The following is a 15,369-nucleotide window of genomic DNA, read 5'->3' on the forward strand; positions in this document are numbered from 1 at the left end:
AACAACATTTATCTTGGAAGGCATTAAACTCTATTAACAAACATCCTATATTTATGATCAAATATGACCTTTGCTCCTGTTTTTCCAAGAGTGCCTTATCATATCAACTACCTTGACTGCCTAAATATGTGTGCAAGATGACTCAGGCATCTTATGTTGACTTTGAGAGACAGATCTAATGAAACATTTAAAACCTATTGTTTCTTTCATCAACTAATGTATAGCATTATGAAAATGATTTACAGAGAGGTGCATAATTTTAAGGAAAACAGATGAAATACATGTACAGAGGAATAATAAATTAATGTTACAAGCATACAAGCAATGTCAACATCTATGTGAAAGGAAAAGCTTTTGGCATATCTGAAACTGATCATTGTCAATTCAACTGAAACATTGTTAGATTTGAAAACATAGGAATGTCTGCTTTAGGACTTTTGGAAATTATATGAACATGTTTGGTTTGTAACCATTGAGTGACGATCTAATGTATTAAAACAAAAAGACTTAATAAGGGGACACTGTTCCTCATAACATCTACTTACCACTAATATTAGTATATTATTACAAGTAGACAAAACATGATATAAATAAAGATGTTTTAGGAAATGTTTGATTACTTAGACTGGCAATTTGAGTCTTTTTTTTCAAATAAATAAAAAAAGACTGGAAAAACTACTTTTCCCACAATGCAGTTCGGGAGAAGAAGAAAAAAACAAAAAAAAAACAAGTCATCGTTGGCACCGGAAGCGCAACTCTCATCACCCGGGCTGAAAACCTCTCTGTTTATATTCAGTGTTGAACTTCTGATTTGGGCTTCTTTAACAGTCAAGTCGGCTCATTTCAAAATCCACAAGACAATAATATTCTTCCTAAGCGACAAACAAAGCAACAAAAGTAAGATATTCGGTGGGGTTTGGGGGTAAAAGTATTGCCACAAAGTAAAAAAAGATGTCATAAAATCGTTTACGGTAGTGCTAAGATTACTAGCTATCTAGTTAACATTTTACCACGGGTGTGTGTAAGAACTTATATGTTTTAGCTAGTTTACATTATTCTTTTCCATGCATTTTTACTCTAGCCTTTTAATGTGTTATAACGAAATACATCTTAAGTTCCCGTCTGCTGAAGTTAAAGATGCTACCTTAGCTGTTAGCCGTAAAGCAGCTAGGCCGCTCCGGTATTTCTAAGCGGGATAACAGGGATAAAAGGTGACGTTTTAAGGATGTTCTTTTCTTTCTTTTTTTCTTTTTACAATTGTTGACATTATCTCCCACCCAGCTGGCCCCTCCACTGCCTGTCACCATGCCCGCTCTGCTGGAGAGACCGAAGCTGTCCAACGCGATGGCCCGAGCCCTCCACAAACACATCATGAGGGAGAGAGAGCGCAAGAGACAAGGTGCACACTCAATTCACCTGTTCCTCTAAAGTCCTGTTCAAACTGATTCAAACGTAGAAAGTTCATAGATCAGGCCCCATTTTGGTATTAAATCCGTAACGAGTTAGACAACAGCATGAATCTGCATTTCAGCTGGAGGGTACTCTGCCCTGCAAAGACCTGAACTCACCACAGTGTAGAACTGAGAGACGTGACTTTAAAGTTGCAGGCAGAATATTGGAAATGTGGCAATCCTTTGTCTTTTTAATGAGGTTATTAAAGTACATAAAAGCTCAAACATGACCTCTGACCCTTATTTGGAAGTTAAGGTACTCTGCCTTTGCATTACCTGTACAATATTAAGAGGTCATGCCGAGGCAAAAGGCATTCACTTCCATTTGTTACTGTGTTTCACTTGGTTGCATTGTTAAAATAACACAACCAACACTATTTCTTTGCTACGCTTTAGTCAAGCTACCGTGTGTGTCAGAAGCGCTTGATGACAGATATTAAAACAAAGGCATAACACCTTAACAGTAACTTCACTTTGATCCGCAGCAAAACAAAGGCAGAAGACCTTGACTCAGTTTGAGTATTACAGAATGCTGCAGTACAAAGACAAAGACCCTGATGAGTGAAGTTCCAGCACTCTGCCTTGGTTTCTCGAGGGCTTTTGGAAATTAAAAAAAACACAATTGACTCAAGATATTTGACCACATGATAAAGCACATCTGTAATGTTCCAAAAATGACAAAAACTCATTTTTGAAAAAAAAAAAAAAATGAAGTTTCTGCCTTTTGCCTTTGTTAGGGCAGCATACACAACCATGTATTTATTTCCCTTCAAAATATGGAGTTTCTCTGTTCAGCCTGCACACTGTGCCTATTTCATTTTGTGTGACATGTTCTATCTATGTTGTCTTTGTGCAATGTTGCAGAAAACTCCACAACATTTTTCCATATTCATTCATTTTCAGGATGTAACGACACCATAAAGTCAAGCAGTGAGCAACATTTCTTCTAACTGATTTCAGAAAATCCTACATGATAGTTATAAACATTGACATTTCAGGGCAGAGCACCAGAATCCACTTTCAATATAACTCACTTCATTATTTAGAAGTTATTTAAATATTGTTAACATAATAGTTGAACTCAAAATACACAAAACAAAAGTAAAAAAGAACCCATACGCATTGCAAACTCATGATTCATTATAGGCATTGATTTGGATTACATTACATTTCTATTTGTGGAACATTAATGTTACAAATATGAATATCAGAAGGTTACCCTTCAAATGTGAGGGCCAATCAGAATGAGTATAACTTATCCTTAACTACATATTATCTTGTATGAGCATCCACTGTGCATATCAATGTTGTCTTCTGTTTTTTAAAGTAAGGAATTCAAACAGGGTTTTTTTTCTCCAAATAACATGAAAATATTTTTCCAGAGGAGGAAGAGGTGGACAAAATGATGGAGCAGAAGATGAAGGAGGAGGAAGAGAGGAAGAGGACAAAAGAAATAGAGGAGAGGATGTCTTTGGAAGAAACCAAAGAACAGGTAGGAAAAATGGAAAAAAAAAAAGCACAAATGAAATGTGTTTCCTGTCTAAGCTCCATGTGGCTCTTGCAGTATTACCCTGGGTTGAGACCAAATTCATAAGACAGTTTGTTTTTAACGCTCTGATTCCAATCTTCAATTTCAAATGAAGGTGATGAAGATGGGAGAAAAGCTTCAGGGACTCCAAGAAGAGAAGCACCAGCTTTTCCTACAGCTCAAGAAAGTGCTTCATGAGGAGGAGAAGCGGCGCAGGAAGGAGCAGAGGTAGTAAGGAAAACACGGTTTTTGCTTCTCCCTTTTGGGTACTCTCAAGATCTACAGATTTTTTTAAATAAGTAGTTTTGGTATTCAGTTACATTTCTTGCCTTATATTTTACAGCGATATCACCACATTGACCTCAGCCAGCTACCAATCCAGCCTGCCCATGCACGCAGGGCAGCACCTCCTCAGCATTCAAGGTAAGGCTGTACTAAACTATAGTGTATCCTCTAACCTCTTGTTGTGTATTTTGAAAATTCTCCTTTTATTATTCTAAGGCAGCTGATGTTTTTTTTTCTTCTTCTTTCAGGTAGTCCGGTCAGCCACAGTCGACCCGGTGCGCTCCTCGGTGAACGTAGCAAACAGCTGTTCCCAGCCTCCGTTATCCCTGTGAGTAAAGGAGTGTCCATTCATAAAACTTCCTCTTACTTCATGATTTGTAAAACACCTTTTATCTAGACTGTTATTCTAATTATTTAAAAAAAAATTCTCTTTAGGCTCGTCACTATCAGACGCCCGGGTTCGGCTCAAGCTCAGCAGAGCACGGACAGTTCAGCGGGAGCCAGGGGGTCCATGAGTCTTACGGGGTGGCTCAGGCCCAACACCCTTCTACCTACGCCCCTGGACCATCTGTACCTGTCAGCTTCGCTAGCAGCTCTCAAATCAGAGGTGATAAACATGCGTACATTTGTGTGCTCACTGAAGTAACTTAAGCCGTTTAGGAAAAAATGATTATCGATGCTTTTAGTGGCATACTAAGCTCAAAAATGTAACCATGACAGAATGGGATTTAGTGTTTGGAAGATGACAAACAAAGCCTTGTTCTCCTACAGGTGCGTCTGCGTTCCAGGCCATGCAGTACCTCCCCCACCAGCAGCCTGGATACCCCGTCCACAGTCATTTCACCTCCCAGCCAGGTCAGTTTTTATGACTATTGATTGCAGTCACCATGGCCAAAATCAACTGCAGGAGATTTGATGTCAATAATTGTTTGATTATGAATACATAATCTCTGTCTCTCATCAGGATACATCCCTGGAGCAGGAATCCCCCTCCAGAAGCAGCTGGAACACGCCAACCAACAGTCAGGCTTTACAGACGCAGTAAGAACATTTCAAACGTGTATTCTTTCAACAACAAAATAATCATTCATAATCGAAATGTTTCAACTGGGGGAAAAAAAAGTATCTAAAGAATTTTTGCTCCATTTTTTTTATCTTTTATACGTTTATCAGTTTGATACACAATACAGTTGAATTATTTAATTTGATTACAGTATATAAAATTGGATCTAGTTTCAAATGGTGAAGTCCGTCACTGTACTTAAAAGTCCCATATTATGCTTTTTCTGGTTTTATATGCTCTTTCGTGTGTTTTCCAAGTGTCCTGTGCATGTTTAGGCACATCTATGTGCAAAAATTCAAAGTCCGCGGAAACGCAGCTTCTCCTACGTCCTCCTGTTAGCTGTAGCATTAGCCGCGTGTAACGCTCGGTTCTAGCCCCCCTTGATAAACATTTGTCAGTGCGGCGTCATTGTCAGTGTGAGATCACTGATCTAAGCCCATTGGCTCGTTGTGGCAAACCCTGCAGCTCATGTTGCAATTTCCGAGACACGTGCTGAGCAACTGACCAATAACGACAGAGCGGATCGGTAGACCAATCAGAGCAGACTTGGCCCACGTGGGGTCTAACAGTGTGGGCTCAACAGAGCGTAGCTGACGGACTCAGAGCGGGAGGGAGCAAGGAGGAGCAGTACATGAAAACAGACACTTTTTTCAGACTTTAGCTATTGTGAACGTACAAAAGTAGGTACATAGATTAAATATACGAACCCCAAAAAGGGAATAATATGGGCTCTTTAAAGATTGTGTGTGTCTAAGCATACATGGTCAATAAAACTGATTCTGATCACTTATGATCTGATCTTTTTTTTTTTTTTTTTTTTTTTTCTTTCGTCGTCTTGCTTGTTGGTGTTCCAACAGGGAGCTTTAAGGCCGATGCATCCACCAACCATGCATCCTTCTGCTCCAGGTCTTCTTCCCACGCCATCGATGACTGTCCAGATCCCCACTGCAAAGGTGAAGCCCCGAAGCACACACACTTAACACACTGCTCGGTCTGTGTGGGTATGGTGGGGTGCGGTGAGAGCTAGCATGGAGATGTTTGGCTCTGGGATGACCTGAGCTAACTGTCCGGCCTTCCTGAGGTGTCGTGGGACTAGGCGGACAAAACACCGGCAAAGGGAGGTTCCCACTTGGCAACCCCCGGTGATCTCCTGGCTCTGGCTGCCCATCAGTCTACACGGTTGAGTTGCTGGGGCCAGAAGGGGCCATGCAGAAGGGTAGATGGTTTGCACTACCTGGTTCAGCTAAAATAAACGGAGCCTGTGTCTGTTGAATGTGGCATTGCTGTGGGCAATAGGGTAGGTTATGTAACAGTAGGGCATAGGGGCATCATTGCGATGAGAGGTGGCATGTTTTTACTCAGCATCAAAGTTGTTCCTCTGGCGCCACCCTGAGGCCTTAATTATGGCAGAATGGGAAAAGTACTTTCTTCATCCAAGGGTATTCTTATTTAAACACCTACTCTCTCTTGTCATCAAACCTGTCATGATGGTTGAGGAAGTATTTTTATCCCTCTTATTGACCGTCCTGATTTCATCATGTTCCTCTCATGTTTCCATCACCAGTCCCCGTTCCAGAGCTCTCCTCAGGGTGCTCCCCGTCACGGCTTCCTCCCCCACAGCCAGAGCGGACAGAGGTTCTATCACCACGGCAAATAAATCCTCACCAATGTCACCTTCATCGTCGCTGAGACGTCACAGCTCAACTCAAGAACGCCGGGAGAGAACCTTTTGGAGCGAGTCATGAATCGACTTCTCTGTTGAGATTGGTGTTTGGTTTTTTCCCCCCTGTACAACATTTCCATTTGACTTCATTAACAGAAACCTGAAGTCCTTTTTAATTGATTTTTATTGACTTCAAATAATGTCAAATTGTAAAGCAGATTATTTTACCTACACTGTAAAGCCGTTCTGGTGGTGCTGTATGTACATACACACTAACTCAGATGTGAATAGGTTGTATAAAGCAGCTCATTCTTTGGATACTAATGTGCTTTATAAAGACATGAGCAGTGCTTGACTAAAAGCAGCAGATCCACAGTAAGTGGAACTGCTCAGCAGTGGTTTAATATTGGATCACATGGAGTAAATGGATATCTCAGCACTGAATATGAAACCCATTGACTTAATGAAAGACAGTGATTCATTGTGCAGCTGAATTCTGGTTGATCACAATGGAGCCATTATACTTGCTTAACAGATTGATAGAGGAATCTTGTTTTGATGTTTTCATTTTACAAACATTTGTACATCCTCTGCTGTTCCAGTCTTTCATGTTGTTTAATAAACAAAAAACACAAATGCCACGTTCAACAGTTTGTGTCAACCTTTATTTGTTCGGAGACAAACACAACGCATCGGCCTCCTGGATTGTTGCTCATGTTTATCGTATACCAAATCATATTTCAGACGTTTCTCCAAACGAGCTCTGAGTTAAGCGGAGGCCGACTGACGGCCTCGGCGAATGAAATGTTAGTGTTCTTCATGACTTTTTGCATCCTTTAATCACTTCTAACTCCTTGAGACAAAAAGGATACTGAACCTCGGTGTGTGTTAATAGACAAAGTTTCAGGTGATCAAATCAACAGCAGGAGGGAGGGGCTTGTTCAGATGACTTGCTGAAATAACAGCGCCACACAGAAAAACGTCATGTATGGCACACAGGCTGAACAAGCCTCAACAGAACAATGCAGATGTAGAGTTGAAGCCCTTCAGAAAACAGGGTGGGACATGTATAAAAAATAAAACCCATGTTTGAGTAGCACCACCTTTTCTTTCTCCTGATGATAGGAAGCTACTGAATATTTGAACTCCTCCGTGACCTTATTAAACCTCCAAAGTCCAGACGTGTGGATTTTTTTTATCATGAGTGCGTTCACATAGAGAATGTTTGACATTTCCAATTAGTTATTTTCTAAACGGACCCACAGAGGGGTCAGAAAACAAAGTGAGAGAGAGAGAGAGAGAGTATGAAAAACCAAGACGAGAAGAGAGAAAAAAAGAAAGAGGGAGAAAAGCATTGACGAGGCAATAATCCCTCCTTTTCCCCCCAGGTCCAGTGCATCTCGTTTACCCCTGAAACAGAATTATGAAGGAAGAAGAAGAAAAAAAGGAAAGAAAAGTGAGAAAAGGAAGATTCTGAAGGGAAAAGTAAAAATCAAAACAAATATATTTTAATGTACCAGACAGTGTTTAAAAAGCCTCTGTGGAGTAAACATAGCCGTTTCAACCTCGGTGGACACTTTAATCTAACAGCCCGCCATGATGAATGAAAGTGCGTGAAAACAAGTCGACCCGACATCACAACAAAGCGGGAAGCGCTTTCCTTAGGAACATACAGCAAGCGGAAGGTGCGTTAAGGCTGTGAAATAAAGTGCTACTAACAGAAAACAACAGCAAAAACACCGCTTCAAAATATACAACGTGACCTATACGCTTCATTTCTATTTGAAAGTGCTACTTAGAAATGATACACATGCTCATAATAGTGTTACATGACAGAGAAAGCACGTACAAAAGGGGGAGGCAAATCCAGAGTGACACCCGTCTTTAAATTTACGCTCATATCTCAATATATACACAAAAAGTGCTGACATAATGTAATGATGTGGCAAACATGAATATTTCCAGTATTGTCTCTATGCATAACTATAAATAAAGTTGTTGTTTTTGTCCTAGTACACCAAGGTTAGAGTCCAAACAGCCTCACATATTGCTGACTGGAGTTGCCTTCTCCTTGGTCCAGTGATGAACAAGAAACTGTACAGAGACATGATATCACACAGACTTGCATTAGCATGGCACATGCTGTTGACTTGTTGCGCAACAACCAAACACACACACACACACACACACACACACACACACACACACACACACACACTCCTCTTCAGTCAGGCTGGGTCAGTCGATGCTTGGGGTGGGGTGGGGATGGAAAGCAGCTGCATATCCGTACAGCTGTAGCTCTGTATTTACCTGCGGTGGCTTATTTAGCCAGGGCTTTGATGCCAATGGCCGCTTCTTCATCCATTGCATTTAGAACGGTGATCTGCAGGAGCACACAGGAGTTTAAGGGAGATTAGCTTAAGACTGCTGCTATGTTGTTGAACGTGAGCTTTGATAGCTTCAGGAGGTTTTTTTTAAACTACCGAGCAACAAACGACTGAGCAACAAGATCTGACCCGATGAACGATTACACTTCAGATGTTCATTTTGTTTTCCAAGCAAAAAAAAATATATATATATCTACCAATAACGAGCTGAAATTTTCCGAACACATTGCCGACATCCTGATACACTGCCCTGACAACAAAATGCAGCGTTCTCAACCCAAAGATCAGGTAGAGCGCAGACCTTTTTTTTTACAGAGAAGTAATACAAAATATGTGTCCTTTTATTTCAGAGCCAAGCGCTATTTACACGGGAACAGAAGCTTCAAAGTGTAAACAGTTGAAATGTTTCCTAAACAACTTTGAAAAGGGCAATGAGAGAAGTCCCATTTTACACACAGCTAAGAGCCTGAGCTGCTTCATTTATTCTGTTTCTGCCGTTAGTGCCGCAGAATCAGGGCTTGCTGTCCTCTCGCTTTGAAATCTTTAATATTTATGGTTTGAACATAAATAAACAAGCAGCACACAGATGACACTATCCATCTGAGAGGTAATCTGCGTATAAATCAATCAGAAAACTATTAAGTGGCTTCCCTAATAACCATTGCACATCTGCTGTGCTAATGTGGTCATCAGTAGAGCTCAATGATCAGACGGTAAATCTTGTGGCGACATCTCTTCTATCCGTCAGCTAGCTGCAGTTTAAACAAGGGGCCTGTAATGTGAAGAAGGATTCTCAAGACTACGAAGGTGGTTCACTTCTCACCAGGGTACATCACCACGGTCACTTAACGCTGAACACCTAACGTGCTCTGGGGGAGGTTATGTTGGGGATAAGAGGTCAGTTTGGAGAAAGAAACGCTCACTGACCAATCGGATCTCCTGATTGTGGAGCTCTGTGAGCTGACTGTGATTTTACATATGAGTATAATAAGTGTTTTTATTTGTGCTTTACTGATATCAACAGAGAGTGAAAAAAACACCCGAGCCTTGTAGTTGTTGTCCTTATAAATTGTATTTTTTTTTTTTTTTTTTTTATTAGTCCAGTACAGCCCTGTTTGTTAGTGTGAGGGCTGCAGCTAAAAATATTACGTCTAAAACTATCAAATCTGTGCAACTAATGAATTAAAGGGAAGAACCAAGAGGTATTATAGTCAGATCTATTGTAGACTCATGATGGACACTGATATTATTGTGTTCGCCTAAATTTGCTTTTTAACAATCTGAGATTTTTCTTTTACTCCCAGTTCCTTCATGTTGGTTACAGTCTGTGTTTCATTTCTCTAACTTGTATCCCAGTTTTGCTTGTGGAATATGACACTCTATTTTATAGGCTACCTGAAGCAAGGTAACCAAACGAACCTCGACTACAGCCTGTGACAATATTCAGAAGAATTTATAATAGATCTGCACAACATTTACTCCCGCCTCGTTTCAAGCAGAGAAACACAGTAAAAAAATAAAGAAATATATATATATCCTGAGGTGAAGAAGAGAGAACACTGACCATGATCTCCTCTCCGGCTTCGTGCTTGATCTCTATCTCTTTGCCGAGGTCTCCCTCTGGGATCTTCAGGTCCTCTCTCACCTCACCACTGTCCTGGAGCAGGGACAGGTAGCCATCTTGGATCCCAATCAGCTGAGAGAGAGAGAAACGTAAGCAGGCACGGGATTAAAAGTCGTGCAGGTGTGGGATTTTTTTTGTTGTTGTCTCCAGTAGTGGGAGACTTGAATGCTTTTGTCTCCACAGGTAACCCTACACTTTGTGCTTAACAGTTTGCCGAGGTGTGTGAAAAGAAATGGGTGTAAATACCAGTCTGATCAGGGGTAACTAAACTCTTCAGTAACATTTCAGGCTTTTACAAACAGAGTGTGTAGCAGCCATTTGCTGGTTATTTGTTGTTTTGCGTTTGTTTTTGTTGTCTGTGAACACCAGGGGGCAGTGGGCACCTTGCCAAGCACATGGGTCGATTAGGAACCCTTTAAATGTTCCAGGTGTGTCACTGTTGGGTGCTGCACCAGGAAGGGACACAGGTTTTTTTTTTTTTTTTTTTACCACATGTCAATGAGACAGGTCAATGGGATGTTTGTATGTCTAAATTAAATGAAGGAACATGATATTCCAGACTGGCCTCACTGGAACGGTGCATCAGTGGCTGTTTTTTTTTTTGACTTTATGTCTTAATTTGTAGCCACAATAGAGCGTAATCAAAAGGATGAGCAGCAGGCAGACTACGACATTTTGAAAAAGAATAATCTGTAATCATTTTTATCCTTCGTTCTTGATTTTGTGAGTCGACTAAAAGCTCGCTCATTATTGAACTGTATACCTTCGTAAAGCGTATCTGTGATCATAAGCTAGTGTCTTAACATGTTCAGTCTCAGTGGTTCAGGGACAGCAGTATAGAGTGCATGAGACCCAAACATTGCAGAGTTTGGTGACAGTCTTTGAGGGTTTCTAAACCTACAGACGCCGTCATTTATCAGCATTTAGTTTGTGATGAATAAAAACTTCACTTGGTGCACCTTGTTGGCATGTTTCAGAAATCAATCAGCTGTTTACCTGCTCACTAAACACGGCCATGTGTCATATTACCTCAAAGGTAAAAAATATTAGTTACTAGTTGATTTTTAACAATAAATACATAGAGAGATAGAGAGAGAGAGAGAGAGAGAGAGAGAGAGAGAGAGAGAGAGAGAGAGAGCACATCATATGAATGAGATTGATTTCAGTCAATTTTCCTACAGTTTTGTTTTATTAAGAGTATAATTTCTTTAAAGGACGATCAATTCCCCTAACATGCCTCTTTCTTTCTTTGTCTTCAAAAGCTCTTCTAAATGAACAAACTCTGAAGAGACTGTTAATCACTGAGCTTCCTCAAATGGTCGTCTAACTAGCGCACGTGTAGAAATGCATCTAAAGATCTCGTACTTGTTAAAAACCAATGCAGATCAGTGAATATTACAACACATGACTGTTCACTCCATTCTTTCCCCATCGCTCAGCCATTACAGAAATCACTTGTCAAAGGCTCAAAGGAGACAGCTACGTTTACTTTAAACTTAAAAATGTGTAGGTCATTTGCGTCATACTTGAGTTTCAGGTATTTACTGGTCTTCTTGAGTTTTCCATGACTGTTTATCTGGCCAGAGAAGTAAGACACAGAGTGGTGTAATTTATTTGAACCAACACATTCCGGATAACAAGCTGCCGTCACAGCATTGTAGACCAACAGATAACCCTCCGGTCCTCCAGCTGTCTCACCTGATAGTCCATTCTCTTGATGTTGGGGACGTCCATGTTGTGGGTGGAGGGACAGATATCTTCATATTTCTTACCAGAGAAGATGTCAATGCCGACCATGTGGACCTGCACAAGCACAAGACACACAGAAAGGCTCAGCTTTCTAACTTTAAAAGTGTCCAAAATGATCGTCAATGTGTCCAAAACCACATAAGCTACACTATGCCGTGTGTTTTTAGTCTCAACTTTGCATTAAAAAGGTAGTTCGTCCTGACACTGTGAACCAGGAGTGTCAAGTTGTGAAACATGTCATTTTAAACTATTTAAAAAAAATGGAAACTGAAACCCATCAAGGACACATTAGTGCTCTTCCACAGGCTGAAGGTTCCATTAATGTGCATTAATATTAATGATGGTGACCCTGTGCTTATTGCAGAGATTAATGGATAGATAGTGGAGTGATCATTCACTCTCCCTCTCCCTCTCTCTGCACTGTCCCTCCTGAGTCCACTATGTGTTTACTCCCATGTAACAACATGTATAAAAAAAAACTACCATGAGCTTTATAAGTTTAAAAATAGCTTTCTTGTCATAATTTGACATCACTTCAGGATTTTCTGACCTTAGCGTGGCCGTGCTTCCCAGTCTTGGAGGTGGACATCTCAACGATCTTGCAGGGTCGGTTCTTCAGGACTACAAAGCCGTTTTTACGCAGGGCAGAGCACTGCATGGGGTAGGTGGCGGATGCCCCAGCATCACCTGTCTGGAAGTCCAGGTCTGCATCTGCCATGCCTGCTGTAGAGAACCAAAGAAAAACACAGGACCAAGACATGAATATAAAATATGTTCATTACTGATAAATTCACCAAGACTTTGACACTAGTGTGGCTGTGAGACCTTCCCTTTGGCACTATGGAAAAACAATTCTTTATATTTATATTTCTACTGCTAAAAACAACATATCAAAATAAGAAGCCAACATTCTGAAACTTTAATTGCAGTCTAAACACGAACATTGCAAAATGTACCAGGTGAACTACTCATCCGAAAAGAGGTATCTAGATATCATTTCTGTTAGGCTGCACTGTGTCAAATGGAGTTATATATCCTTGTTTGACTATCATATCCACATTCATTTACACCCATTACAAACTACTTCAAGTAAAACACTGAGATGACAGCCCACACTAAATATCGTTCAACACATTTCATTTTGACTGTGGTGTTAAAAGGCAAACATTTACTTTCAGGTCAGACCAAACTTTATTGCAATGTACGCTTACATACTGGATGTGAACTTGCATTCATGCGTACAATAGTGTTAGTTTAAATTCGTTCATTGAGGGGTCGAGCAGTGAAGATACAGAGAGCGGAACAAGGTGGAAATGTGAGAGTTGGCTGGTGATGAAAACATGGGGGTGCAAACCAGACAGGGCTAAATAAAGAAGCAGAAACACGGCACCTGTTAGCCGGTCTTGCTGTAAAAAAGTAGACTTTAACGGTACAAGAAATTAAATGTGACAAATGGAATTAGAAATGCACCGCAGCTCGTTTTTATTCATGCTTGTGTGGCAAACTTTGCTGAGCTGAACTTTAAAGTTCACGAGGAGGCTAGAATAAAAAAAATAAAAACTGAGACACCCTGCCAAAAGTTAAGAAACTAACTCGCAATATTTTTTAAAGGAATAAACAAGTGCCTTGAGGTTATGATTCAATAAAGCGACTTAAATGGGCCTACATCATTAATGGGCTTCCGTTGACAATTAGGGCGGCTGTTCCGCTAATCCGCCCTAATGACCCATAAATCACATTTCAAGGCGGTTGTCCCGAGCCGTGATTTATTTAACTTCCACGGTGTCGTAAAATGAGCACAGAAGGGGGCAGAAATGTATCGGTAGGTCACATCCAGGAGGAGGGGAGGAGGAGGGGGGGGGGGGGGGGGGGTGTGCATCGGGCTGTCTGCAGCGGACTGAGGCCTAGTGCGTAAAGGACGTGCCCACGGCCCGCCGCTGCTCGGCTCCCCGAATCCGTGCACACCGAGGCCCTTTCTGATAAACACTTCAAGACACCTTAACCAGTCGACATGTAATTGCAGACCTCCCTAACAACGACGCGAATTCTCTTGAACCCCTTCTAGCCGCCAGCAACTCCACAGACATTAAATTCATTCAATGTTGGCCCGCTTATGTACAGTAATGACTAAGCTAATACGCGTGATGGCTACGGCGTGCACCAGCGCACAGGGCAGGCTGTATCAGCGGGGGTTTTGTCGTGGCTGTGTGCGAAGTTAAGAGGTAGAAAATATCTGCAGTGTTAAAAAAAAAAGTTATTAGAACTGTCAAATGTTGAATATGAGACAAATTAAATGGAGGACTCGCCAACTTTCTACAATGGAAAGAAAATGCGAACGCGTCATCGGGTATTTAAGTCAGAAGCTGAATGTGCCGGCGGTCCTCTCCTCACACATCCTGCTATTATGACTTCATGTGGGGGTCGTTTAAAGGGAATTTGTCTGAATACAGCCCCAGACAAGACATGTGCAAGGGAGAACTTCTCTGCCCAGGCGCAAAAACGCCCCGTCTATTGGATGTTCAGATAAGGAACTTACCCTAGTGATGATGGCTTTCCTGTCTGGTGTTATTTATCAGTCTGTCTCCCGTTAGTTCCCCCTCCTCTATGCCTCCCTGTATCCGTGCTAAAGGGTCGTCTGGCCGGGGGGGAGAGGGTGGGGGGGGTTTCGTCTCCTTCTCGGTGGCTCGTCCGCGATGTCGCTCCCTGTTTCTATCAGCTATCTCTTTATTCCTCTCTCATTCCTGTCGTTCCTGCTGACCTCTCTTCCCTTTCTATATATATATATATATATATATGTATATATATTTAAATCCAGATTGCAGTGACCTCCGACAGAGGTGCACAAGTCAGCCGCCGGGCCGAGAAGAACCAGATCCCAGAACCCCGCTTAGTAAGTACAGTCTGTAGCCTCCACCTTCTCTCTCTCTCTCTCTCTCTCTCTCTCTCTCTCTCTCTCCCTCATCCAGCTCCTCTCACCACTGACACAACATGAAGAAAAGATGACAGACCACTTCCCGTAGGAACCTTCACAATAAAATACCCTCTACTATGCTGTCATAACATTGTTACAGAGCCATGTCAGCCCACCAAGAACTCACAACTTCTAAGAGTATAAAAATATGTATAAAATAAATATTTATTAATTATAAATATTATCCTCTGTGTAAACATTTTTAAGTGTCCTCATCCAGTCACTGCACAATAATAACTGTGTATACTCTGTCACTGCACCATAACTTCACTTATTTGCACTTTATCTCTATGTTTATATTTGTTTAATTAATCAGTCACTGCAAAAATAATAACTGTATATATTCTTTCAGTCAACACAACTATCTATTTATTTATTATTATTATCATTCATTCACTGAACAGCAATTGCTCCGGCCACTTTTTTGCATACTTCTCTCTCATGTCACCACAAATATATTTTTGTTGTTGTTTTTGTAAACGCTGCTGTTTAGGATTGCTGCTAACGAAGTTTCGTTGTGTCCTTGGATACAAAGATAATAAAGATTCTGTCTATCTATCTTGAAAGGCGCTATCTGATTGCCAAAGATGTATTCCATTAACGCTGATATAAAACACAACATCACTGTGACTTTGTAAATATAATTCC

The 15,369-nt window shown here is 41.0% G+C and overlaps 2 protein-coding genes across 7 annotated transcripts; one reads left to right on the forward strand and one right to left on the reverse strand.

Annotated features, from left to right (window-relative positions):
- The first annotated feature begins 725 nt into the window (after positions 1–725).
- gps2 (G protein pathway suppressor 2) lies at positions 726–6,638 on the forward strand. 4 transcript variants are annotated; one of them, XM_020629184.3, is made up of 11 exons: positions 727–897; positions 1,282–1,399; positions 2,834–2,943; positions 3,095–3,210; positions 3,323–3,402; positions 3,513–3,592; positions 3,700–3,871; positions 4,036–4,119; positions 4,229–4,305; positions 5,185–5,280; positions 5,892–6,638. In XM_020629184.3, exons 2-11 carry the CDS (start codon positions 1,306–1,308, stop codon positions 5,982–5,984), a joined length of 1,002 nt encoding a protein of 333 aa, XP_020484840.1. In that variant the 5' UTR covers positions 727–897; positions 1,282–1,305; the 3' UTR covers positions 5,985–6,638. The 4 variants fall into 4 exon arrangements, with proteins under 4 accessions (XP_020484842.1, XP_020484840.1, XP_020484843.1 ...); XM_020629187.3 differs by having other exon boundaries at positions 5,234–5,280; positions 5,892–6,031; XM_020629185.3 differs by having other exon boundaries at positions 728–897; positions 3,095–3,207.
- LOC109980705 (eukaryotic translation initiation factor 5A-1) lies at positions 6,634–14,685 on the reverse strand. Of its 3 annotated transcripts, none has more exons than XM_065950154.1 (6): positions 14,287–14,685; positions 12,301–12,470; positions 11,700–11,804; positions 9,942–10,073; positions 8,301–8,373; positions 6,634–7,400 (listed from the first exon to the last, which is right to left on the reverse strand). In XM_065950154.1, the coding sequence occupies exons 2-5, from the start codon at positions 12,466–12,468 to the stop codon at positions 8,311–8,313; spliced, it is 468 nt and encodes a 155-aa protein (XP_065806226.1). In that variant the 5' UTR covers positions 12,469–12,470; positions 14,287–14,685; the 3' UTR covers positions 6,634–7,400; positions 8,301–8,310. The 3 variants fall into 3 exon arrangements, with proteins under 3 accessions (XP_065806226.1, XP_020484844.1, XP_020484845.1); XM_020629188.3 differs by having other exon boundaries at positions 12,301–12,473; positions 14,287–14,682; XM_020629189.3 differs by lacking the exon at positions 6,634–7,400 and adding an exon at positions 7,477–8,084 and having other exon boundaries at positions 12,301–12,473.
- Positions 14,686–15,369: the final 684 nt, after the last annotated feature.

Source organism: Labrus bergylta, chromosome 22, assembly GCF_963930695.1.
Source record: "Labrus bergylta chromosome 22, fLabBer1.1, whole genome shotgun sequence".
Lineage (NCBI taxonomy): Eukaryota > Metazoa > Chordata > Actinopteri > Labriformes > Labridae > Labrus > Labrus bergylta.

Coding starts and splice junctions, on each gene's coding strand:
- LOC109980705 (XM_065950154.1), bottom strand. CDS start 12,468: ATGGCAGATGCAGACCTGGACTTCCAGACAGGTGATGCTGGGGCATCC. Junction 11,805..12,300: donor GGAAGCACGGCCACGCTAAG/GTCAGAAAATCC, acceptor GTGCTTGTGCAG/GTCCACATGGTCGGCATTGA. Junction 8,374..9,941: donor AAGCCGGAGAGGAGATCATG/GTCAGTGTTCTC, acceptor GTGCTCCTGCAG/ATCACCGTTCTAAATGCAAT.
- gps2 (XM_020629184.3), top strand. CDS start 1,306: ATGCCCGCTCTGCTGGAGAGACCGAAGCTGTCCAACGCGATGGCCCGA. Junction 3,211..3,322: donor CGCAGGAAGGAGCAGAGGTA/GTAAGGAAAACA, acceptor TATATTTTACAG/CGATATCACCACATTGACCT. Junction 4,120..4,228: donor TCATTTCACCTCCCAGCCAG/GTCAGTTTTTAT, acceptor GTCTCTCATCAG/GATACATCCCTGGAGCAGGA.